This window comes from Anabrus simplex, chromosome 1, assembly GCF_040414725.1.
Source record: "Anabrus simplex isolate iqAnaSimp1 chromosome 1, ASM4041472v1, whole genome shotgun sequence".
Classification (NCBI taxonomy): domain Eukaryota; kingdom Metazoa; phylum Arthropoda; class Insecta; order Orthoptera; family Tettigoniidae; genus Anabrus; species Anabrus simplex.
In genome coordinates, this window is record NC_090265.1 from 370,881,941 (window position 1) to 370,908,250 (window position 26,310).

General features: G+C 43.1%; 1 protein-coding gene across 1 annotated transcript in view; it reads right to left on the bottom strand.

Moving 5' to 3' along the window:
- LOC136856808 (uncharacterized) overlaps positions 1–26,310 on the bottom strand; it is a 94,726-nt gene that overhangs the window by 18,519 nt on the left and 49,897 nt on the right. The window contains exon 2 of the mRNA XM_067134927.2: positions 2,523–2,950. Within this exon, the coding sequence (XP_066991028.2) occupies positions 2,523–2,950 (428 nt within the window). The remainder of the gene's footprint in view (positions 1–2,522; positions 2,951–26,310) is intronic.

Below are 26,310 nucleotides of genomic sequence, written 5' to 3' on the forward strand. Positions count from 1 at the left end.
TTAAAGGGGCCTAACATCGGCCCCTAATGGTATGAGGTGCAGCGAAATGAAACTATAAATAAAATGGATGCAAAATGTATCCACTGACTAAAATCTAAAACGAATATTGTTGAAAAATTGACCATGAATCCAAAACAATCAGTGGATTCAATTCACAATTCCTGATTTTCTGAGATCATGCTTGTTGTCCAAAGGGGTTCAAAATCCAGGTCACCTGCCCCTCGTAATAGTACTAATCACTGGTAAAGCAGAACCGTTGTATAATTTCGTGTGGCTGTGTCTAGCCGAGTGCAATCCTTATAAGGTAGACCCTCCGATGAGGGTGGGCGGCATCTGCCATGTGTAGGTAACTGCTTGTCATTGTGGTGGAGGATAGTGTTATGTGTGGTGTGTGAGTTGCAGGGATGTTGCGGACATCACAAACATCCAGCCTCCGCGCCATTGGAATTAACCAGTGAAGGTTAAAATCTCCGACCCGCCAGGGAATCGAAGCCGAGACCCCCTGAACTGAAGGCCATTACGCTGACCATTCAGCCAGCGAGTCGGACAGAACCACGGTGTCTTTCCTATATTGGTACAGGTAACGTAAACTCACGTTCCTCGCATGGAGGTTCTAATCACAGGTAATGTAGACCCATGGTATGTCACACATAATGACACCACTCGCAGGTAACACAGACCAGTGGTGTTCCTCACATAAGGGTACCACTCACAAGCAAGGCAGACCCATGGTGCTTCTCACATAGTGGGACTAATCACGAGCGCCATTATTCCCGTGGTGTTCCTCACATAGCGGAACTAATCACAGGCCACGTATACCCAAGGTGTCGCTCACAAAGTGGTACTAATCATAGACAATGTAAACCCACGGTGTATCACACATTATGGTACTACCCACAGACAACACAGACCCATGGTGTTCCTCACAAAATGGTACTACTCTCAGGCAACGTAGACCCATAGGTAACGCAGACCCATTCTGAATACAGGAAAACTAACACATACCAACGCAGTGTACGGCACCCTTTTTCACACGGACACTAGTCCGCGCAGCCGTGTACCCCCCTCCCCCAATCCCTCACAGCCTATACTCCGTACGGCTCTACTTCTAAATTGACGTTTTAGCAGATTTTGGCTCTGTCTGGTGGTTATGCGCTGAAGCATAGACATCCAACCAATCCCAAGCTGCCATTCATATCGATTTATATCGGCAGAGCACGATCTCGAAACCTAGTTGCCAACTCTAATATTATGTTCGCCACGTGGTTAACCTATCTCGCTCAGCGTGTATGGTATTCGGTACGGTTCGCGATCTTTTGCATTTTCCTTTAATATTTAGTGTGTTTGTTCCAGTTCCAGTGACTCTGAGATCAGTAGAGTGTTCCCTTTGTATGCCATAACCTCCTTTCTGTCCCAGCCATTAGCCGTTAGTGATGTGTTATTTTCTCATTCTCTTTTATTGTTAATAATATATCTATTCTCTTTTAGTGCCAGCTATTGTTAGAAAGTGTAGTTCTTGTGAATTTGTTTTCAATCCGTATTCATTCGTTTTTCTGAGTACTGTATTACAATTTACAAGGGCTGTTTACCGCGGTCATATTGCATCAGCTGTTCTCGCAGGCGTAGCGCGCTGGCAACAGAGGGAAGGTGATGCTCATTTGTTTTGCGAAACTTCAATTTAGAAGTAAGGCCGTGCGGAGTATAGGTGGGATACACACGATAGTACTAACCACAGGCAACGCCCAGACCCGTGGTGTTCTCTTCACATAAGGGCACTACTCCTAGGTAACGCAGATCCGTGGTGTTCCTCACATGGTGGTACTACAGTAGTCGCAAGTAACGTCGACTCATGGTGTTCCTCACTTAATTGTACTAATTACAAGTAGTCTCAAGGTTCTAAATGCATCATCCCTTGGTCGCTCCTTTTAGTCGCCTCCTCAGGTAGGGGATACTTTGGGCGTCTGCGTCTCCCAACCACAGGGGGTCAAAAATACACCAACAGGATGCAAATTGATCAGAGAAGAGAGGATCTGAAGGAAATTGGCCTTCAACCAAAAGACACCGCAGATAAGATAAAATTAAACAAAACAAAAAAATTCAAGACAAACATCCTTTTCACACTCACAAGAAAGAAACTCCCACCACAAATATTTTCAATGCCAGAAAGAGCAGGAAGATCAGAAAACGTGAAAAAGTGCTGGGAGGACCACACAGCCCGAACAGTCCTTCGAAAAAATCTTGGATAAGGGACTGACTTAAGGGATCCTATGCGGTTATAAAATTTAAAGAAGAAGAAGAAGAAGAAGAAGAAGAAGATAATGTCATTTATCGTCGAATATAATTGCGCGCGTGCGTGTGTGTGTGTGTGTGTGTGTGCGTGTGTGTGAGTGTGTGTGTGTGTGTGTGTGTGTGTGTGTGTGTGTGTGTGTGTGTGTGTGTGTGTCTAGTGGGTCATCCTCGATTCTTACTTTGATAAAACAGTTAGTGTTTTATTGAACCAGTATTTAATGGTATACACTTACCTCCCATCGTGCGAAGCCTTCGCCTTTATGCGCACAGGGATCAGGAGCGCAGTGTCCAACTAATTCTAGAGTTATTGGATCCCTAGTGGGTAATAAAGTTTCTCCAGATCTGCAAGGTCCGCGGTGGTACAATGGGTAGCACACACCACTGGTCTTCCCTAAGAGCTTTGCGTGAGGTGGGGACCGCATGCAATCACATTCTCCCTCCCCGAACTCGTTGTGTCGGAGTTCTGTACCGTTGTGTGGGCACAACCGTGACAGTTCCTTAACGCGATGATGGCACTTCTGGTCAGTCGCCATGTAGATGTTGAGCGGCTTGTCGCAGCATGGGCACTGACGACACACGGCCTGCAAACGGTCACTCGGCTGCCACTCGAGGACTAGCCACCTTCCGCGACCATCTTCACAGCCTGGACTCTTATCACCATCTGAAACAATAGCAGTCATTCATTTCACCAACTCTGCTCAGAAAAAAGAAGTTACACAGGGAGCTATTAAAAATTACAATTTAATTTCTTAAGTGTTGAAAGATACTCAAGTGCTTCCAGAGTCAGTTTAATTGGGAGAATAATTCACTGCTATGTTAAAGAGATTGGGATTGTGCATATCGATCCCGTGGGTAGGCACAATGTCTCTTTCTCTTACCTAGACGTCCTTGGTTCGATTCGTAAATCGTACAGAGATAATAATGATTCGGTTACTATCGGTTAGGAGACAACACATTGCTGAAATCTTCCCCAGAAAAAAGGACTTCCTAACGTTCCAGTAAATATACTGGCATGAGTCACATTTTAGTATTCTTACATGCTGACCGACTATGCCGGCAATCAACATTGCAACACTAGGCTAGGAGGATGAACGTCTAACCAGTCCTCCAAAAACTTTGTGTTGCGCTCCTCTTGTGGAGCATAAAAATTTTTGCACGCCCCTTGCTCTTCCTTCCTTCCTTCCTTCCTTCCTTCCCTCTCACTGCTCATTAGACTGCACAAAAATCTGGTTCACAAGAACTTCTGATGATGATGATGATGATGATGAAAAATATATATATTTGCTAGTTGCTTTACGTCGCACCGACACAGATAGGTCTTATGGCGACGATGGGACAGGAAAGGGCTAGGAGTGGGAAGGAAGCGTCCGTGGCCTTAATTAAGATACAGCCCCAGCATTTGCCTAGTGTGAAAATGGGAAACCACGGAAAACCATTTTCAGGGCTGCCGACAGTGGGGTTCGAACCTACTATCTCCCGAATACTGGATACTGGCCGCACTTAAGCGACTACAGCTATCGAGCTCGGTAAGAATAATAATAAGAAGAATAAGTGGCCTGTGGCATCACATGATGCTAGTTAAAACCTCTAAGGTAATCTTAGCGTTTTCTTGGGAACTGTAGGACGCTTTACTAGAAATCTGACGTTTACTCGTGGCGCTTAAAGTGCCGATAGGTTTTCTCACATACTTTGGATGTTTTGTCTGAAAGTGTCTTGTAAGTTTTATAGGTTTAAAACTATGAAAATTAAAACCTACAATCTGTTTTCCAGTCAGTGACATGGCCAGGGATGGAATGAATGAAGCCCCCATCTTGCGGCGAGGATAAGAATTGTGCCGGCTGTCGAAGCATGTCGCACTCCTCTGGGGCAATGATTAATGACTGACAGATACTGAAGAGTGTTTCTGGAATGAAATATGACAGAGAAAACCGGAGTACCCGGAGAAAAACCTGTCTCGCCTCCACTTTGTCCAACACAAATCTCACATGGAGTGACCGGGATTTGAACCACGGAACCCAGCGGTGAGAGGCCGACGCGCTGCCGCCTGAGCCACGGAGGCTTAGGTTTAAAGCTATAGTTGGCTAAAATATTCAAGCAAAGAACACACTTTGTCCGTTCCTGCTTATTCACAAGAAAGTTAGTGAAACCAAATTTTAGATAATCGTCTTTATATTTGTGCACTTTTGTTTTTGTCGAATAATTAACCTTACCGGCGAAAGCTGAAGCGGATGTGGAAGATGGACGTACTGTTCTTTATTAGTTTCCTTCCTGGGAGGACAGGCACTCGACGAAACACTTTTACGGGTTCGCTCTTTACCACTGTGAATCAGCTACTTGTCCAGGATTATGACGATACATTTGTATCTCCACGAAGGGTTAACTACCTCTTCTTAGGACGCACAGAAATCCATCTTATACAGCACAATGTACTGTTAACTCGCAACTGACGAGTTTCAGGCGTAACGTAGCGAGGTAGTGATAGTAACATTGTCAGGATTATTGTCATTAAGGTAGTGTGGGTGGAAGCTTGCACCACGGGTGGCCGGTTTGCATGTGAAAGGGCGCTGGATAATTGCTGAATTCAAAGACGTACGATAGCACCTAAGGTCGTAATACTGAAAGAAGCATTCTGACAGTTCTTAGAGGGTGGTCCGTTTACTGCCTGCCTGGGTGGGAATAAGGGAGCAGTGGCTATGGTTGCCATGGATACGTGGGTGGGTCCACTGCGGTTGCCATGGAAATAAGCCTGCTTGGAGTTGCCAAACGTCTCACTTCTGAGTTACGTACAACAGAACACAGCGGTCTGAACGAACGAACGAATAAGTGAGCCGAAAGCGAGGGGGAAGGAGAAAAGAAAGTAGGAATATGACAACACCGTGCAATGGCACGTGCAATGCTCCTCTCTCCAGCCTTATCTGTCAGACTGCTTCTTTCAATATTACGGGTATAATCTCAGAACTCGTGCTGGCATGGTCTAATTACCAGCAGTTTTGGTCAGCATTTGTGAAATTCTAAGTAAGATAGTGTGTTTCCATTAAAGTATTTCCACCGAGCTCGATAGCTGCAGTCGCTTAAGTGCGGCCAGTATCCAGTATTCGGGAGATAGTAGGTTCGAACCCCACTGTCGCCAGCCCTGAAGATGGTTTTCCGTGGTTTCACATTTCCACACCAGGGAAATGCTGGCGCTGTACCTTAAGGCCACGGCCGCTTCATTCCCAGTCCTAGCCCTTTCCTGTCCCATCGTCGCCATAAGACATATCTGTGTCAGTTCGACGTAAAGCCAATAGCAAAATAGTATTTCCGTTCTAAATAAGAGTGGAAGATCTTGCTTAGTTTAGTGTTATGAGAACCCGAGGATAGCAATAATCGATCAAAAATGAGATGAAGTTCGTATCGCCATGTGAGTTTCCAATCTTAGACGCGAAGTACTCACAACCAGTCCATAGATTGATGACAAAAGACATCCTGAGTGTCAGAGCTTAGTCAACCGAGTATGGAGTTTCCTCAGGTGCATCGAAATTCACTTGAAGGAATTTAGGACAAATACACAATTATAAGCCTGTATTTGATAATCATGTTGGATTTAGCAGTTTAATTGAAGAATTTAATGAAAAATGTTCATGAAATATCAGTTCTATAGTGAAGTGTAATGAATTTCTTGTAAGTACAGTAAGAAACGCTACAAAATAAGAAAGAAATTTGGAAAATAAATACAGTAATTTAACATTACAAAAGACTCTCGACTTGTCTCCAAGGTCATGAAGTGGCATGAGGTTTGAAAAGCTAGTACTGAAGAAAGTTTCCACTAGGATATCCAACCATTACGTCAAATCTATTCTATGACTCAAAACCGGTCGTATGGGAAATTTATCGTGATGATGAAGCAGTTAAGAAACACAATAACTAAAGTGAAACTTGGTAAGTGGTTTCTCGAATCTTTCCTATGGATAAAGGACTGCAGCAAGTAACATCCAAGTAAACCATTGATAGCCGTCATTTTGGCATTCTGCATTGCTGTTAGTGGGAGTATTACACCACAATAAACATTCCTAATTCACAACTACGTTACCTCTTTTAATTTGCGGTCAAGCAGTAGCTCGTTCTCACGATCTCACCCCACTTGACTTCGTTTGTGTGAGTGCACTTGAAGAGTCACGTGGATGAGATTCTTTGAATTGGAAGAAGATCTATCACTCGAGTGCTTGTAGCTGCTTACTACATCTAGGCTACAGCACATGTCTGAAGTTTATAAACGTGTATGCCAGGCAACGGTACGCCGTCCTTACAGATCTTGTATTGCAGCAGGAGACCGCATTTTTAGATAGTTTCAGCAAAGGATTACAACTAAATTGGAATGTAATAGTTTCTTTCTCAATCACGTCAAAAAACGTTCCTATAAAATGCCAATTTCTGACCTATGATTATCAAATAAAACACAGGCCCTATTTCTTTTGGTCTCTTCTGTAATCCTAGAATTTTTAAATTACTTGTTCCCAATTTGCTTTACGTCACACCGATACAAATAGGTCTTAAGGCGACGATGAGAGGAAACAGGAGTGTGCTATTATTGGTTGACATTCATGTCAAATTCCATACGTGTGACCAAGCACTATACTTCATATTTAGAGTCCACCCATCAAGGAGCAAGTTGACATATTATTTCTTTCTTTCTTTCTTTCTTTCTTTCTTTCTTTCTTTCTTTCTTTCTTTCGTTCGTTCGTTCGTTCGTTCGTTCGTTCTCTCCTTCCTTTACAGAATTGGTGGCAAAATTAGGGTTTTCTCTGTGAATGTTGTTTTTCAAAATTCCTTGTTGTTTAAGAAATACTGCCGGTGGTAATGTTAGGTGACTCGCCCGGTATACAACATTGGTCCATGCGTTTTACCTATAGATTTTCCGACTCCGCGTTAGACGTGTGGACACTCTCTGCCGCATGCTCGAGATGTTCCTTTATCACGCAATTTTCTGGCAAATTCTGAGAGTTACGAAGAAAACTCATATGGGAATTTATGTAGAAAGACGAACAGTTGACTTATTTCAGTTTACAGCGGATAAAGCATACGCCGAAACACCGAATTTTTACCTGGAAAACTGTCAAGAGTTTAGAAAAATATGTATAGAAATATTTTTTCTAGGAAATTAAATTATTAGTACACTTGGTAGCAATGCCGTATTTGGGGAGGGGTGTTAGGGGGGTTTAAACCCCCTCCGAAATAAAATAAATTTACAAATTTAAACAGCACTTACGGGTTTCGAAATACTATGAAATACTATGAAATACACTGACTGACGGAGCAAATGCAACACCAAGAAGGAGTGGTCAGAACTTTATGCCAATTGCAGGGTAGACTGACGTCACTGAGGTATGCTCATGATGTGAAATGCGCCGCTGTGCTGCGCACGTAGCGAACGATAAATGGGACACGGCGTTGGCGAATGGCCCACTTCGTACCGTGATTTCTCAGCCGACAGTCATTGTAGAACATGTTGTCGTGTGCCACAGGACACGTGTATAGCTAAGAATGCCAGGCCGCCGTCAACGGAGGCATTTCCAGCAGACAGACGACTTTACGAGGGGTATGGTGATCGGGCTGAGAAGGGCAGGTTGGTCGCTTCGTCAAATCGCAGCCGATACCCATAGGGATGTGTCCACGGTGCAGCGCCTGTGGCGAAGATGGTTGGCGCAGGGACATGTGGCACGTGCGAGGGGTCCAGGCGCAGCCCGAGTGACGTCAGCACGCGAGGATCGGCGCATCCGCCGCCTAGCGGTGGCAGCCCCGCACGCCACGTCAACCGCCATTCTTCAGCATGTGCAAGACACCCTGGCTGTTCCAATATCGACCAGAACAATTTCCCGTCGATTGGTTGAAGGAGGCCTGCACTCCCGGCGCCCGCTCAGAAGACTACCATTGACTCCACAGCATAGACGTGCACGCCTGGCATGGTGCCGGGCTAGAGCGACTTGGATGAGGGAATGGCGGAACGTGGTGTTCTCCGATGAGCCACTCTTCTGTTCTGTCAGTGATAGTCACCGCAGACGCGTGTGGCGTCGGCGTGGAGAAAGGTCAAATCCGGCCGTAACTGTGGAGCGCCCTACCGCTAAACAACGCGGCATCATGGTTTGGGGCGCTATTGCGTATGATTCCACGTCACCTCTAGTGCGTATTCAAGGCACGTTAAATGCCCACCGCTACGTGCAGCATGTGCTGCGGCCGGTGGCACTCCCGTACCTTCAGGGGCTGTCCAATGCTCTGTTTCAGCAGGATAATGCCCGCCCACACACTGCTCGCATCTCCCAACAGGCTCTACGAGGTGTACAGATGCTTCCGTGGCCAGCGTACTCTCTGGATCTCTCACCAATCGAACACGTGTGGGATCTCATTGGACGCCGTTTGCAAACTCTGCCCCAGCCTCGTACGGACGACCAACTGTGGCAAATGGTTGACAGAGAATGGAGAACCATCCCTCAGGACACCATCCGCACTCTTATTGACTCTGTACCTCGACGTGTTTCTGCGTGCATCGCCGCTCGCTGTGGTCCTACATCCTACTGAGTCGATGCCGTGCGCATTGTGTAACCTGCATATCGGTTTGAAATAAACATCAATTATTCGTCCGTGCCGTCTCTGTTTTTTCCCCAACTTTCATCCCTTTCGAACCACTCCTCCTTGGTGTTGCATTTGCTCTGTCAGTCAGTGTATTATGAAAACAAGCATTTGCAAAATAAACAATTGAATTTAACCTATATAATGTGTGCCAACTTAAAATGTTTCTCTATGAATTTGGTTAGCAAATTTATTGAAAACATAAATGGAAATGTTAATTTTGATGAGATATACGGATTGTTTGTTTTTAATGTTCTTAATAAATTTTGCAAAATAGCAGTGCACACACGTGTTAAAGCGTGCGCTGCCCAGTAGACCGCTATGAATTTACCTCTCCACTTAATCGGTTGAGTTGCAAACTGCACTGCTCTAAAACTAGGCCAAACTTTTATTTCTGTAAAATTTACGGAAGCCCCCCAATCCTAACTCCCTCCGAAAAAAAGTCCTGGATACGGCCTTAATTGGTGGGCTCCATATTCTAATAGGACTAACAATTGAGGCAGCGTATTGATTTTTAATGGCCCCATGCCTACATTTTCCTCTGACGTGCTTCGCATTTTCTATCGCAGTATAACCGAGGACAGTGTGATACTAAATAATAGCCTATATGCCAATCGAAAGCTTGCTAAAATTCACCTCGATCGTTCAAGCACTTTTCACGCGAAATAAAGACAAACAGACTAACATTCAGATGTACATTAGTAAGGATTAATTTTATATATTTTGCGTCTCTTCAAATTCTATGCAGTGTAGTTGCTGAAGAAGTGCTGGGGTGTCTGAATTCCATCCCGCAGAATTTCTTTAATGTGCCGGATGCCATGACACAAAGTTGTTGCATTTATGTACCTTCATGGCTCCACGACTCGATTTCTGACCTGTGTAAGTAGTTTTCCTTTATACGAGTGACTGGAATGAAGTTTACGCAACCTTGAGTGGGATTTGAACTATAGTCTCTTTGTTGAGAAACCAGAGAAAAAGTTCGTTCTCCACGTTCTTAGAGAGAAAAAAATAGTTCATGACTAATAACGTACGTTCATCGCCCACTTTGCGTAAAAGTGGAAAACTATTAAAATCACTTTCAAGACGAATTATTTTCTTAATTATACGGCTGAATACACTCCTTGTTATTCCCTGAAATTAAAATCACGTGGCAGAGCTGGGGTTTGAAAGGAAGTAATCTGATATTATCTGCAGTGGAGAGTTTCGCAAACTGCGAATAAAATCGGACGGAATTTTCTATCTAAGATTTTCGTTTGTTTCTATGCACAAGTGTGGTAGCTGAGTTATTTCATTGCTAGCTTCTCACTTAAGACTGCCATGGTTCGAATACAATGTAAGTGATTATTTTGCGACAGAGAATCGCACCACAGTGGTCCAGATTCCCCGTAAATTTGTAAAGTCTCAAGGCTTGTAACTTCTTTATACAGGGAGTATAATTTAAGACTTCATAGCAGAATACTGAGGAACAGCAGCGCGGGGAAGCGGAGACAGCGAGCGCACCTAGTCGTCTCAAAGAAGTGGCATGATTACATCTATAGAAATTAAACGAAAATTACCTCACCAGCTATATATTTGCTCAGGACAAATAAAACAATAATGAACAAAAAAATAAAGTTCGGATCCACGATACTGTCGTGAACACTATGCATTAGCTAATTGCAAAAACTTATTCTTGCAATGAAATCTGTGGGCGGTATGTTATGGACTGAATGAGACCGGTAAGGTGGTAAATGCAATCATTTTGTTGCATTACGTGCAGACGAATGTAAAATACCAGTTTCTCCTAAGTGAGAGCTGTTCTCTTACCCTGTTTCTTCTTATTAATTACGGAACCAGTACTACGTCACTTGTGAACGAGTTGTTGTACGAACCGTTTTGATGGCACTGTTGTACTGGGAAACTGTCTACGACATTTATGAAGGCACCTTTTTAACTAGTTTCTTCTTCTTGTGCAAATAACACTCGAACAAAAATACTCTCTGCATTATAGTGTACGATAAAACTCCTCACAACACACCTTAAAAGTTCAATAATTACTAGCGAACTGAGCGAGAGGGCCTGCGTTAGCTGTCAACAATAGTTATCCCGCCAAGCTCGACACAAGCCATACGGCGCTGGCTTGGGGATTCCCCGGGCCTGTGACCAGAAGTGCGAAGTTGTAAATTATACTCCCTGTACGACACTCCACGTTGCCGAAGTTACCTGGCACCCGAGTTCTCGGTATTCAAACTCGAGACACTCGGGTTACGAATCGAGTGGCTAGACGGCTAGATAGACCTAGACCCCTGCACCAAGGCGCCTACCTCATGTCTGAGTAATATTCACGTTAGCCTCTACCACAGCTCATGTTTGCTCTGGAAGCACAGGAACTCTACCTAGTATCCCGCTGGTCTTGTAAAGAATTACTTTGACATTGAAAGGTACAAGACAGGGATGATAGGAAGATACGAAATACAAAATTCGAACAGGTGGATCAGTTCATGTATTTAGGACATAATATCCTTCCAGAATGGTGACACAGTAAGTAAATCACAGAGAATCAAAGCAAATGCGGAGCGTTTCCAGTTGCGATCAACGGTATTCTATAGAAAGAAGTGAGTTCTAGGACGAAATTATATTTACATCGGCCAGACCTTCTTTACTGTACGGGGGTTAAAGCTGGGAGGAATCAGGATATCTTTAGTGCCGGGTAGAGTGGCTCAGACGGTTGAGGCGCTGGCCTTCTGAGCCAATGTTCTATCCCGGCTCAGTTTGGTGGGATTTGAAGGTGCTCAAATAAATACGTCAGCCTCGTGTCAGTAGATTTACTGGCACGTAAAAGAACTCCTGCACGACTAAATTCCGGTACCTCGGCGTCCCCGAAAACCGTAAAAGTAGTTAGTGCGACTTAAACCCAATAATAGCATTATTATTATTATTATTATTATTATTATTATTATTATTATTATTATTATTATTATTATTATTATTAGTTATTTATAAGTTGGAAGTAGCATACGTGAAAACAGAATAGTTGATGGTACAAACATTTTGGAATGGTAATAATGGTTGGAGGGTATTCGCAGTGAGGAGTTACAAGCTGTCGGGAATAAAATCGATGGATGAAGCTTTGCTTATAATCGAGCTTCGATGATGGAACCATGTAAGGTGAATGGAGGAGAATAGATTGCCTGGGAGTACAAAGGTCTCTTATCATGGATGGTAAAAGAAAAGAAAGACCGGTCGAGTTAGCCGTGCGGTTAGGGGCGCACAGCTGTGAGCTTGCATCTGGGAGGTAGTGGGTCCGAACTCCACTGTCGGCAGCCTTGAAGATGGTTTTCCGTGGTTTCCCATTTTCACACCAGGCAAATGCTGGGGCTGTACCTTAATTCTTTCCCACTCCTATCCCAACGTCACCAAGAAAATCCTATCTGAGTTGGTGCGACATTAAGCTACTAGCAAAAAAGGAGCCAATGCAATGGTTAGAGTCACTTTTTAATGATAACCAGGACTTTTTTCAGGGGGAACGCGGGGGTACGCGTCTTCCTTAAACATCTGAAGAATAATCAAGAAAAAATATTGGTACATTTCTACCTAGTCCGGCAAATATAACCTCCAACTTGAAAGTTCATCGATCAGCTGGCGTCATCTCGCTGTTTACAACAGCTGGAGGAGATTTCGAGCAATCTTCGATTTAAATCGACCTATCGAATCAGTTTCTTTTGGTCGATAATTCGGCACTAAGCAGCAGAATCGAAACATTAGTTCGTATTATTATCTGCTCGACTAAAGCTTCGTAATTGCTGCCTTATTAGCAGACGTTTTTTTACTCGTTTTGGCAAAAGTATTTTAGTACCCAATGTTGGCTGTACTGTTTTTTTTTTTTTTTTTTTTTTTTTTGCTAGTTGCTTTACGTCGCACCGACACAGATAGGTCTTATGGCGACGAAGGGATAGGAAAGGGCTAGGAGTGGGAAGGAAGTGGCCGTGGCCTTAATTAAGGTACAGCCCCAGCATTTGCCTGGTGTGAAAATGGGAAACCACGGAAAACCATTTTCAGGGCTGCCGATAGTGGGGTTCGAACCTACTATCTCCCGAATACTGGATACTGGCCGCACTTAAGCGACTGCAGCTATCGAGCTCGGTGGCTGTACTGTTAATGGAAGTACGATCGCTGGCTTTTGTCTGATGTGATACCGGTGCCTTTCAATTTTCTTGAGTATGTGATTTCTTGAAAAGCGACTTGTCTTTCGGGATTAGATTTTTAATTACTTAACGGCGTGTGTAACTTCAAAGAAGTCGAAGTATGTATTAGACTGTGTTTTAATCTGAACTCACGAACAGAAACGATGTGACGATACATACCCTAACAAGCGTGAAAAAGGGTGTTTCTTTCTTATAAGCACGTAAGCTAGTTCTTGGTGGCGAGTTAGGTTGTTATTTTGTGTGTGTGTGTGGTTAGCTTTGAAGGATGAAGAAAATAACGAACTATTTTACATCCACCCAGGCATCGAAAAAGCTGAAAGCAAATACAGTAGAGACAATACGCGACACTTCCGGATTTAGTCTTGTTAAAATGGGAGACGTCGCAAGTGGCGCTCCTAGTGGCTTGACCCGAAAATTCGCGCTAAATTCAAATATCAGTGGAAATGTATATACGGAAATGGATAAATAAATTACTTCTAGATAGAAAGTGTTACTAAGATATTAACTTCAAACTTGCTAAAGCAATTCTGGATAAATGAATGAAGAATTATTTAACAGGTTATTATTTAAAGATTGAAATTAGACATATAATCAAGATGTGAAATGGACTGCTGTGAAAGGGCTTGATCCTTCATTTATGCATTACTTCTTTAGCTTTAGAATTCCTGCCTGAACGTTCACGGCTAGATTTTTCTTTTTTTCATTTAAAAGCATTGTATCATCATATTAAAACACTTGTCAACAAAAATATCGACACATTCCTTACACACATGATTCACTGGACAATTTTCCTTTTAACTTGAAGCCTACTAACAGAAAGAAAATCTATAAATTTAGCCTCAAAAACATTCAAACTTTCCCCATAAGCAATACTTGCCATAATACCATTACATTAGGGTAAAGCAAATTTGCATCATCATATTGTTTCAACAAAATATGTACATTTCTTAAATCACCCATATTTTCTTCAGTGCATGACAACGCATTACGGCATTCCAAATGGGGTAACTTGGAACACAACCAGCCACACTCATATGCATATGTATTTTCCTGAATTAAATCAAACCCACAGATCACATTTACAGCAACACATCGGTATTGAAGGTTAACTGCTGTAGCCTCCTATACAATAAAATATGCGTATTAAGTAGTATAATTGGATGGTTCGGCCGCCTCCTCCTCCTCCGGCTCTCGGAAGAGGCCTCCTCCTCAGCCAGTGGCCTCCTCCTCCTCCTCAGCCAGTGGCCTCCCAGTGGCCACCTCCTCCTCCTCCTCAGCCAGTGGCCTCCCAGTGGCCTCCTCCACCTCAGCCAGAGGCCTCTTCCAGTGCTGCCAACTTAACCTAACTAGCGCGAGATAAACAAAGCCACGTGCTTTTTGACAGACAACAACGCACCGCTAACCTCAGTACTGCCATCTTGACGGGCCTAAACCTCAGTAGTGCCAACTTAACCTCACAAGCGCGAGGTAAACAAAGCCACGTGCTTTTTGACAGCCACGTGCTTTTTGACAGATTTGTAAACAAAGCCACGTGCTTTTTGACAGCTGTCATCGACAACAACGCATCGCAAACCTCAGTACTACCATCTTGACGGGCCTAAACCCCAGTAGTGCTAACTTAACCTAACTAGCATGAGGTAAACAAAGCCACGTGTTTTTTGACAGCCACGTGCTTTTTGACCGATTTGTAAACAAAGCCACGTGCTTTTTGACAGACAACAACGCATCGCAAACCTCAGTACTGCCATCTTGACGGGAATAAACCTTAGTGGTACCAACTTAACCTAACTAGCGAGAGGTAAACAAAGCCACGTGCTTTTTGACAGCTGTCATCCGCCATCTTTAAACCACAAAGCACTGTGCTGCCCTCTTTATCGCAGTAGCTGCAAAATTCGTCACCTGTCATCCGCAGTGCTGCCATCTTGACGGGTCTAAACCTTAGTGCTACCAACTTAACCTAACTAGCGTGAGGTAAACAAAGCCACGTGTATTTTGACAGCTGTCATCCGCCATCTTTAATCTATAGAGCACAGTGCTGCCCTCTTTAGCTACTTACCTTTGAAATGTGGTGGCGGATAATTTGAAAAATGCTTTTTGACAGCAGCCATATTTGTACACCGTGCTGCCCTCTTTAGCTAGATACCTGTGGTGGCAGACAATTTCACGTGACAGCAGCCATCTTTAATCAAGAGAGCACCGTGCTGCCCTCTATGTGGTGGTGGCAATTTGAAAAATTCTACATTCTCTTGTTTGGAAACAAACCCATGCGCTTTTTTTTGACAGCTGTCATCCGCCATCTTTAATCCAGAGAGCACCGTGCTGCCCTCTTTAGCTACTTACCTTTGAAATGTGGTGGCGGCAAATTCTACGTGCTCTTGTTTGGAAACAAAGCCATGTGCTTTCTTGACAGCTGACATCCGCCATCTTTAATCTATAGAGCACAGTGCTGCCCTCTTTATCGTAGTAGATGTAAATTCGTCACAGCTGTCATCCGCAGTGCTGCCATCTTAACGGGCCTAAACCTTAGTGCTACCAACTTAACCTCACTAGCGTGAGATAAACAAATCTACGTGCTTTTTTTGACAGCTGTCATCCACCATCTTTAATCTATAGAGCACAGTGCTGCCCTCTTTAGCTACTTACCTTTGAAATGTGGTGACGGATAATTTGGAAAATGCTTTTTGATAGCAGCCATCTTTGAGCACCGTGCTGCCCTCTTTAGCTAGATACCTGTGGTGGCAGGCAATTCCACGTGACAGCAGCCATCTTTAATCATGAGAGCACCGTGCTGCCCTCTACGTAGTGGCGGCAATTTGAAAAATTCTACATGCTCTTGTTTGGAAACAAACTCACGTGCTTTTTTCTGACAGCTGTCATCCGCCATCTTGCATCACAAACCTCTGTGCTGCGCTCTTTAGCTAGATACCTTTGAAATGTGGTGGCGGCAATTTGAAAAAATCTATGTGCTCTTGTTTAGTAAACAAAGCCACGTGCTTTTTTTTGACAGCTGTCATCCACCATCTTTAATCAATAGAGCACTGTGCTGCTATCATGCGGGTAATTTCATCACCTGTCATCCACCATCTTTAATCTACAGAGCACCGTGCTGCTCTCTGTAGTAGCGGGCAATTTGAAAAGTTCTGTTAGCTGTCATCCGCCATCTTTGAGCACCGTGCTGCCATCTATGTGGTGGCGGTAAATTCCACGTGCTCTTGTTTAGTAAACAAACTCACGCGCTTTTTTGTCAGCTGTCATCCGCCATCTTACATCGCAAACCTCAGTGCTACACTCTTTAGTTGAAATATGGTGGCGGATAATTTAAAAAGAAAAATTCTACAGCAGCCATTTCTCGGCGCTAATTGCACAAGATGGTGGCTATACATGACTCCTTAAAGGTGCTTATGCAAGATGGCCGCTATACATAGACTCCCTTGGGATGCTTGCGCAAGATGGCGGTTATACATGGCTCCTTTTGAAATATGGTGGCGGATAATTTAAAAAGAAAAATTCTACATCAGCTATCTCTCGACGCTAATTGCACAAGATGGTGGCTATACATGACTCCTTAAAGGTGCTTATGCAAGATAACCGCTATACATAGACTCCCTTGGGATGCTTGCGCAAGATGGCGGTTATACATGGCTCCTTATGAGACGCCCTAGAGATGCTTGCGCAAGATGGCGGTTGCTCTTATGAGGTGGCTTAAGGGTCCTTGCACAAGATGACTAGAGACGCCCTAAGGATGCTTGCGCAAGATGGCGGACGCAAGATGGCGGCTATACACAACTCCTTATGAGACACTTTAAGGGTGCTTGCGCAAGATGGCTGCTGCTCTTAGCTTAGAGGCTAACGTGTCGTGCTAGTTCGATTCATTAAATTTGGAGGCTTAAATGCAAAATGTTAAAATTCTCGAAAACGATGCATCGTAGAGCAAAACGGACAAAATTTTTCTGACCAATGATTTAACAGCTGCTGTTATGCATGCGGTGGAGGGCAATTTGAAATTCTATGTGCTTAATCAACAGAGCGCCCTGCTGCCCTCTTTAGCTGAAATGTGGTGGTGGATAATTTGAAAAATTCTTTTGACAGCTATCATCCTTAAACAATGGCGACTATACATAGGCTGTTAAGGCCTTATCATGCTCCTCCTCCTCCTCCTCCCCCTCCTCCTCCTCCTTCTCTACCTCCTCCTCCGCCTCTTATGTCAAGGCATAGCTTTATATCGAACAAGTTTAAACCTGCATCGCGAAGGCAAGCGCGTGCAGCGATAACATTATTGTGCATGTTTAGACTTTCGAAACATAAGAAGAGTAGAATCAAACGCTGTACTCGATACGACATGTGATCAGAACATTGATTGATGCGTTCAGAAAACAAAATAAGTGATCAAGACTAGAATCGAACACTGTACTCAATACATCATGTGTTTAGAATATGTCAGGGGATACGCTTGTTCTAAGAAGATCAGATTGAAACATAACAAGACTAGAACAGAACACTGTAATCGATGTTGTTAACTTCAACATGTGATCAGAACATTGATTGATGTGTTCAGAACACAAAATAAGTGATCATGACTAGAATCGAACACTGTACTCGATACAACATGTGATCAGAACATTGATCGATGTGTTCAGAACACGAAATAAGTGATCAAGACTAGAATCGAACACTGTACTCAATACAACATGTATTTAGAACATGTTAGGGGGTACCCTTGTTCTAAGAAGATCAGAATGAAACATAACAAGACTAGAATCGAACACTGTAATCGATGTTGTTAACCTCAAGATATGATCAGAACATTGTTTGATGTGTTCAGAGCAAAAGTACAATTTTGATGATTTGCGCAGCTAACTCGCTCGGTAAACGATGTGGCCAAAGTATAACTTCAAATTATTTACCTTCCATCATTCGTCTTGTGTGTAAAAATCAGTCGAACAAGTTATCGCATAAACATGGCTGAAAAAAAATCGTGATAGGGTATGGAACCCAGGGGTTACATCTTATCAGAAGGGCAAAAAGGATGAAAGGACTCTTCCTCCTCCTTACCGCACATTCCTTGGCTAAAGGGCTAATGGGCTAAAGGGCTAAAGGGCTAAAGGGCTAAAGGTGCAACAACCTCATCGATCGCTATCAGCAAGAACGCTTGTACTTTGTTAAGTGTAGAAAATTAATCTTTATTGGTAAATGGTTTTATGTTCAGAACAAGGAATGGAAAATCCCCGAGGTGCGATGAGTTACGTTTTTCGAACTAGTGTTTGGAACACTGAACTTTTCAAGATGATAGCAGAGAGTTTAGCAATGTTCTGTTGTTGGATTTTAAATTCCGCGCTACAGCATGCATAAGGTGGCAGCCTTGAGGTTTACCGCCGTAAAGATGGCAAGAGTGAGGTTAACAATGTTCTGTTGTTGGATTTTAAATTCCGCGCTATAACATGCATAAGGTGGCAGCCTTGAGGTTTACCGCCGTAAAGATGGCAGAAGTGAGGTTAGCGACGCTCCATTGTCCTTCAAAGTGAGGTTAGGGTTCGTCAAGAAGACAGCTGTCAAAAAAGCACGTGGCTATGTTTACCAAACAAGAGCACGTGGTCGTGACGTCACGGTGACGTAGTATGCTGCCTCAGCATGTAAAATTCAATGTCTACACCTACGTAGTTAACACTCTGCTATGTTCACAAGCTTTTTATACATCACTATTCTTTAAGCTTTAAGTTCATTCTCATAGGCTATGCTAAGATAGCAGCACAAACACATGCGAACTTTGTACATTCTAATGGAATAAGTTTAGTACTGTGTGCGTCATGGATACATGATGTGTGCACGCATTTAATCTTAACTATACGTAATGCTGCTGCTTTGTTTACAAGATTTTTATGCATTGCTATTCTTTATGCTTTAAGTTCGTGCACGCACAAGCGATACTCGTACGCTCTAGCAGGAGAAGTTTAGTACGATATTCGATACATACATTATCGATAGGTGATGTGTACACGCTTTAGAACATAGCTCATCTTTATGCTTTAAGTTCATGCACATGGGTTTGGGATACACAAAAGCGATTGCTACATGCTCTAGCGGAAGAAGTCTAGTACGATAGTCGATGCATGTAAAATCGATAGGTTATGCTAAGATAGCAGCACACTTACATGATTTTAGCACAATCTAGTGGAAAAAGTTTAGTATGATAGTCGTTTCGTGCAAAATCATTAGGTAATGTGTAAACGCTTTGAAACAAGGCTATTCTTTGTACTTTAAGTTCATGCGTACAGGTTATGCTAAGATAGCAGCACAATCTAGCGCAAGAAGTTTAGTACGAGACATGCAAAATCGATAGGTGACGTGTACACGCTTTGAAGCATGGCTATTCTTCGTACTTTAAGTTCATGGGTATAAGTTATGCTAAGATACCAGCACAATCTAGCGGAAGAAGTTTAGTACGAGATTCGATGCATGCAAAATCGATAGGTGATGTGTACACACTTTGAAACATAGCTATTCTTTGTACTTTAAGTTCATGTGTATGAGTTATGCTAAGATAGCAGCACAACCTAGCGGAAGAAGTTTTGTACGAGAGTCGATACATGTAAAGTCGATAGGTAATGTGTACACGCTTTGAAACATGGCTATTCTTTGTACCTTAAAGTCATGCGTATAGGTTATGCTAAGATAGCAGCACAATCTAGCGGAAGAAGTTTAGTATGATATTCGATACATACATTATCGATAGGTAATGTGTACACGCTTTGAAACAAGGCTATTCTTTGTACTTTAAGTTCATGCGTCTTAGTTATGCTCGCGATAGTCGATGCATGTAAAATCGATAGGTTATGCTAAGATAGCAGCACACTTACACGATTTTAGCACAATCTCGTGGAAGAAGTTTAGTACGAGAGTCGATGCTTGCAAAATCATTAGGTAATGTGTACACGCTTTGAAACAAGGCTATTCTTTGTACTTTAAGTTCATGCGTCTTAGTTATGCTAAGATGGCAGCACAATCTATCTGAAGAAGTTTTGCACGAGAGTCGATACATGCAAAATCGATAGTTGATGATTACACGCTTTGAAACATGACTATTCATTGTACTTTAAGTTCATGGGTATAGGTTATGCTAAGATAGCAGCACAATCTAGCGGAAGAAATTTAGTACAAGATTCGATGAATGCAAAATCAATAAGTAATGTGTACACGCTTTGAAACATGGCTATTCTTTATACTTTAAGTTCATGTGTATAAGTTATGCTAAGATAGCGGCACAACCTAGCGGAAGAATTTTAGTACGATATTTGTTGCATGCAAAGTCGATAGGTAATGTGTACACGCTTTGAAACATGGCTATTCTTTGTACCTTAAGGTCATGCGTATAGGTTACGCTAAGATAGCAGCACAATCTAGCGGAAGAAGTTTAGTACGAGAGTCGATGCTTGCAAAATCGATAGGTAATGTGTACGCGTTTTGAGACATAGCTATTCTTTGTTCTTTAAGTTCATGCGTCTTAGTTATGCTGAGATAGCAGCACAATCTACCTGCAGAAGTTTAGTACGAGAGTCGATACGTGCAAATTCGATAGTTGATGTGTACACGCTTTGAAACATGACTATTCATTGTACTTTAAGTTCATGGTTATAGGTTATGCTAAGATAGCAGCACAATCTAGCGGAAGAAATTTAGTACGATATTTGATGCATGCAAAATCAATAAGTAATGTGTATCCGCTTTGAAACATGGCTATTCTTTGTACTTTAAGTTCATGTGTATAAGTTACGCTAAGATAGCAGCACAACCTAGCGGAAGAAGTTTAGTACGATATTTGTTGCATGCAAAGTCGATAGGTAATGTGTACACGCTTTGAAACATGGCTATTCTTTGTACCTTAAGGTCACGCGTATAGGTTATGCTAAGATAGCAGCACAATCTAGCGGAAGAAGTTTAGTACAAGAGTCGATGTGTGCAAAATCGATAGGTGATGTGTACACGCTTTGAAACATGGCTATTCATTGTACTTTAATTTTATGGGTATAGGTTATGCTAAGATAGCAGCACGATCTAGCGGGTGAAGTTTAGTTCGATGGTCGATGCATGTAAAATCGATAGGTCATGTGTACACGCTTTGAAACATAGCAATTCATACTGCTGCTCTGTTCCCAAGACTTTTAAGCATAGCTAACCCTAATACTGCTCTTAACGACGTCGAGCTAAGGATTGATTACGTGACCGTGACGTCACGACCACGTGCTCTTGTTTGGTAAACATAGCCACGTGCTTTTTTGACAGCTGTCTTCTTGACGAACCCTAACCTCACTTTGAAGGACAATAGAGCGTCGCTAACCTCACTGCTGCCATCTTTACGGCGGTAAACCTCAAGGCTGCCACCTTATGCATGTTATAGCGCGGAATTTAAAATTCAACAACAGAACATTGTTAACCTCACTCTTACCATCTTTACGGCGGTAAACCTCAAGGCTGCCACCTTATGCATGTTGTAGCGCGGAATTTAAAATCCAACAACAGAACATTGCTAAACTCTCTGCTATCATCTTGAAAAGTTCAGTGTTCCAAACACTAGTTCGAAAAACGTAACTCATCGCACCTCGGGGATTTTATTACGTAAGACGTAACCCCTAGGTTCCATTCCTTGTTCTGAACATAAAACCATTTACAAATAAAGATTAATTTTCTACAAAGTACAAGCGTTCTTGCTGATAGCGATCGACGAGGTTGTTGCACCTTTAGCCCTTTAGCCCATTAGCCCTTTAGCCCATTAGCCCTTTAGCCAAGGAATGTGCGGTAAGGAGGAGGAAGAGTCCTTTCATCCTTTTTGCTCTTCTGACAAGATGTAACCCCTGGGTTCCATACCCTATCACGATTTTTTTTCAGCTATGTTTATGCGATAACTTGTTCGACTGATTTTTACACACAAGACGAATGATGGAAGGTAAATAATTTGAAGTTATACTTTGGCCACATCGTTTACCGAGCGAGTTAGCTGCGCAAATCATCAAAATTGTACTTTTGCTCTGAACACATCAAACAATGTTCTGATCATATCTTGAGGTTAACAACATCGATTACAGTGTTCGATTCTAGTCTTGTTATGTTTCATTCTGATCTTCTTAGAACAAGGGTACCCCCTAACATGTTCTAAATACATGTTGTATTGAGTACAGTGTTCGATTCTAGTCTTGATCACTTATTTCGTGTTCTGAACACATCGATCAATGTTCTGATCACATGTTGTATCGAGTACAGTGTTCGATTCTAGTCATGATCACTTATTTTGTGTTCTGAACACATCAATCAATGTTCTGATCACATGTTGAAGTTAACAACATCGATTACAGTGTTCTGTTCTAGTCTTGTTATGTTTCAATCTGATCTTCTTAGAACAAGCGTATCCCCTGACATATTCTAAACACATGATGTATTGAGTACAGTGTTCGATTCTAGTCTTGATCACTTATTTTGTTTTCTGAACGCATCAATCAATGTTCTGATCACATGTCGTATCGAGTACAGCGTTTGATTCTACTCTTCTTATGTTTCGAAAGTCTAAACATGCACAATAATGTTATCGCTGCACGCGCTTGCCTTCGCGATGCAGGTTTAAACTTGTTCGATATAAAGCTATGCCTTGACATAAGAGGCGGAGGAGGAGGTAGAGAAGGAGGAGGAGGAGGGGGAGGAGGAGGAGGAGGAGCATGATAAGGCCTTAACAGCCTATGTATAGTCGCCATTGTTTAAGGATGATAGCTGTCAAAAGAATTTTTCAAATTATCCACCACCACATTTCAGCTAAAGAGGGCAGCAGGGCGCTCTGTTGATTAAGCACATAGAATTTCAAATTGCCCTCCACCGCATGCATAACAGCAGCTGTTAAATCATTGGTCAGAAAAATTTTGTCCGTTTTGCTCTACGATGCATCGTTTTCGAGAATTTTAACATTTTGCATTTAAGCCTCCAAATTTAATGAATCGAACTAGCACGACACGTTAGCCTCTAAGCTAAGAGCAGCAGCCATCTTGCGCAAGCACCCTTAAAGTGTCTCATAAGGAGTTGTGTATAGCCGCCATCTTGCGTCCGCCATCTTGCGCAAGCATCCTTAGGGCGTCTCTAGTCATCTTGTGCAAGGACCCTTAAGCCACCTCATAAGAGCAACCGCCATCTTGCGCAAGCATCTCTAGGGCGTCTCATAAGGAGCCATGTATAACCGCCATCTTGCGCAAGCATCCCAAGGGAGTCTATGTATAGCGGTTATCTTGCATAAGCACCTTTAAGGAGTCATGTATAGCCACCATCTTGTGCAATTAGCGTCGAGAGATAGCTGATGTAGAATTTTTCTTTTTAAATTATCCGCCACCATATTTCAAAAGGAGCCATGTATAACCGCCATCTTGCGCAAGCATCCCAAGGGAGTCTATGTATAGCGGCCATCTTGCATAAGCACCTTTAAGGAGTCATGTATAGCCACCATCTTGTGCAATTAGCGCCGAGAAATGGCTGCTGTAGAATTTTTCTTTTTAAATTATCCGCCACCATATTTCAACTAAAGAGTGTAGCACTGAGGTTTGCGATGTAAGATGGCGGATGACAGCTGACAAAAAAGCGCGTGAGTTTGTTTACTAAACAAGAGCACGTGGAATTTACCGCCACCACATAGATGGCAGCACGGTGCTCAAAGATGGCGGATGACAGCTAACAGAACTTTTCAAATTGCCCGCTACTACAGAGAGCAGCACGGTGCTCTGTAGATTAAAGATGGTGGATGACAGGTGATGAAATTACCCGCATGATAGCAGCACAGTGCTCTATTGATTAAAGATGGTGGATGACAGCTGTCAAAAAAAAGCACGTGGCTTTGTTTACTAAACAAGAGCACATAGATTTTTTCAAATTGCCGCCACCACATTTCAAAGGTATCTAGCTAAAGAGCGCAGCACAGAGGTTTGTGATGCAAGATGGCGGATGACAGCTGTCAGAAAAAAGCACGTGAGTTTGTTTCCAAACAAGAGCATGTAGAATTTTTCAAATTGCCGCCACTACGTAGAGGGCAGCACGGTGCTCTCATGATTAAAGATGGCTGCTGTCACGTGGAATTGCCTGCCACCACAGGTATCTAGCTAAAGAGGGCAGCACGGTGCTCAAAGATGGCTGCTATCAAAAAGCATTTTCCAAATTATCCGTCACCACATTTCAAAGGTAAGTAGCTAAAGAGGGCAGCACTGTGCTCTATAGATTAAAGATGGTGGATGACAGCTGTCAAAAAAAGCACGTAGATTTGTTTATCTCACGCTAGTGAGGTTAAGTTGGTAGCACTAAGGTTTAGGCCCGTTAAGATGGCAGCACTGCGGATGACAGCTGTGACGAATTTACATCTACTACGATAAAGAGGGCAGCACTGTGCTCTATAGATTAAAGATGGCGGATGTCAGCTGTCAAGAAAGCACATGGCTTTGTTTCCAAACAAGAGCACGTAGAATTTGCCGCCACCACATTTCAAAGGTAAGTAGCTAAAGAGGGCAGCACGGTGCTCTCTGGATTAAAGATGGCGGATGACAGCTGTCAAAAAAAAGCGCATGGGTTTGTTTCCAAACAAGAGAATGTAGAATTTTTCAAATTGCCACCACCACATAGAGGGCAGCACGGTGCTCTCTTGATTAAAGATGGCTGCTGTCACGTGAAATTGTCTGCCACCACAGGTATCTAGCTAAAGAGGGCAGCACGGTGTACAAATATGGCTGCTGTCAAAAAGCATTTTTCAAATTATCCGCCACCACATTTCAAAGGTAAGTAGCTAAAGAGGGCAGCACTGTGCTCTATAGATTAAAGATGGCGGATGACAGCTGTCAAAATACACGTGGCTTTGTTTACCTCACGCTAGTTAGGTTAAGTTGGTAGCACTAAGGTTTAGACCCGTCAAGATGGCAGCACTGCGGATGACAGGTGACGAATTTTGCAGCTACTGCGATAAAGAGGGCAGCACAGTGCTTTGTGGTTTAAAGATGGCGGATGACAGCTGTCAAAAAGCACGTGGCTTTGTTTACCTCTCGCTAGTTAGGTTAAGTTGGTACCACTAAGGTTTATTCCCGTCAAGATGGCAGTACTGAGGTTTGCGATGCGTTGTTGTCTGTCAAAAAGCACGTGGCTTTGTTTACAAATCGGTCAAAAAGCACGTGGCTGTCAAAAAACACGTGGCTTTGTTTACCTCATGCTAGTTAGGTTAAGTTAGCACTACTGGGGTTTAGGCCCGTCAAGATGGTAGTACTGAGGTTTGCGATGCGTTGTTGTCGATGACAGCTGTCAAAAAGCACGTGGCTTTGTTTACAAATCTGTCAAAAAGCACGTGGCTGTCAAAAAGCACGTGGCTTTGTTTACCTCGCGCTTGTGAGGTTAAGTTGGCACTACTGAGGTTTAGGCCCGTCAAGATGGCAGTACTGAGGTTAGCGGTGCGTTGTTGTCTGTCAAAAAGCACGTGGCTTTGTTTATCTCGCGCTAGTTAGGTTAAGTTGGCAGCACTGGAAGAGGCCTCTGGCTGAGGTGGAGGAGGCCACTGGGAGGCCACTGGCTGAGGAGGAGGAGGAGGTGGCCACTGGGAGGCCACTGGCTGAGGAGGAGGAGGAGGCCACTGGCTGAGGAGGAGGCCTCTTCCGAGAGCCGGAGGAGGAGGAGGCGGCCGAACCATCCAATTATACTACTGTATTATATTTTAAGCCAGTCAAAATATGGGTACCGAGCTCGATAGCTGCAGTCGCTTAAGTGCGGCCAGTATCCAGTATTCGGGAGATAGTGAGTTCGAACCCCACTGTTGGCAGCCCTGAAGATGGTTTTCCGTGGTTTCTCATTTTCACACCAGGCAAATGCTGGGGCTGTACCTTAATTAAGGCCACGGCCGCTTCCTTCCCACTAACAGCCCTCTCCCGCCCCATCGTCGCCATAAGACCTATCTGTGTCGGTGCGACGTAAAACAAATAGAAAAAAATATGGGTCGAGCAGGTCAGAAGATTATGAAGTACTATAAAAATCTCTTTGTCACTGGAAGAATATATATGTAAACACAATATTACTTACATTTTCTTATCACGAGGGAAACAGAAGAAAGACCGCGCATTCGTCTCTACTTCATAGTTACTGCAGCCAAACACAGCACATACCTTTCCCCTCATGTTGAGAAGAGATATGACACACGCTACTATTTAATTATGTCAACTCACTAAAAACGCATAAATAACACCAA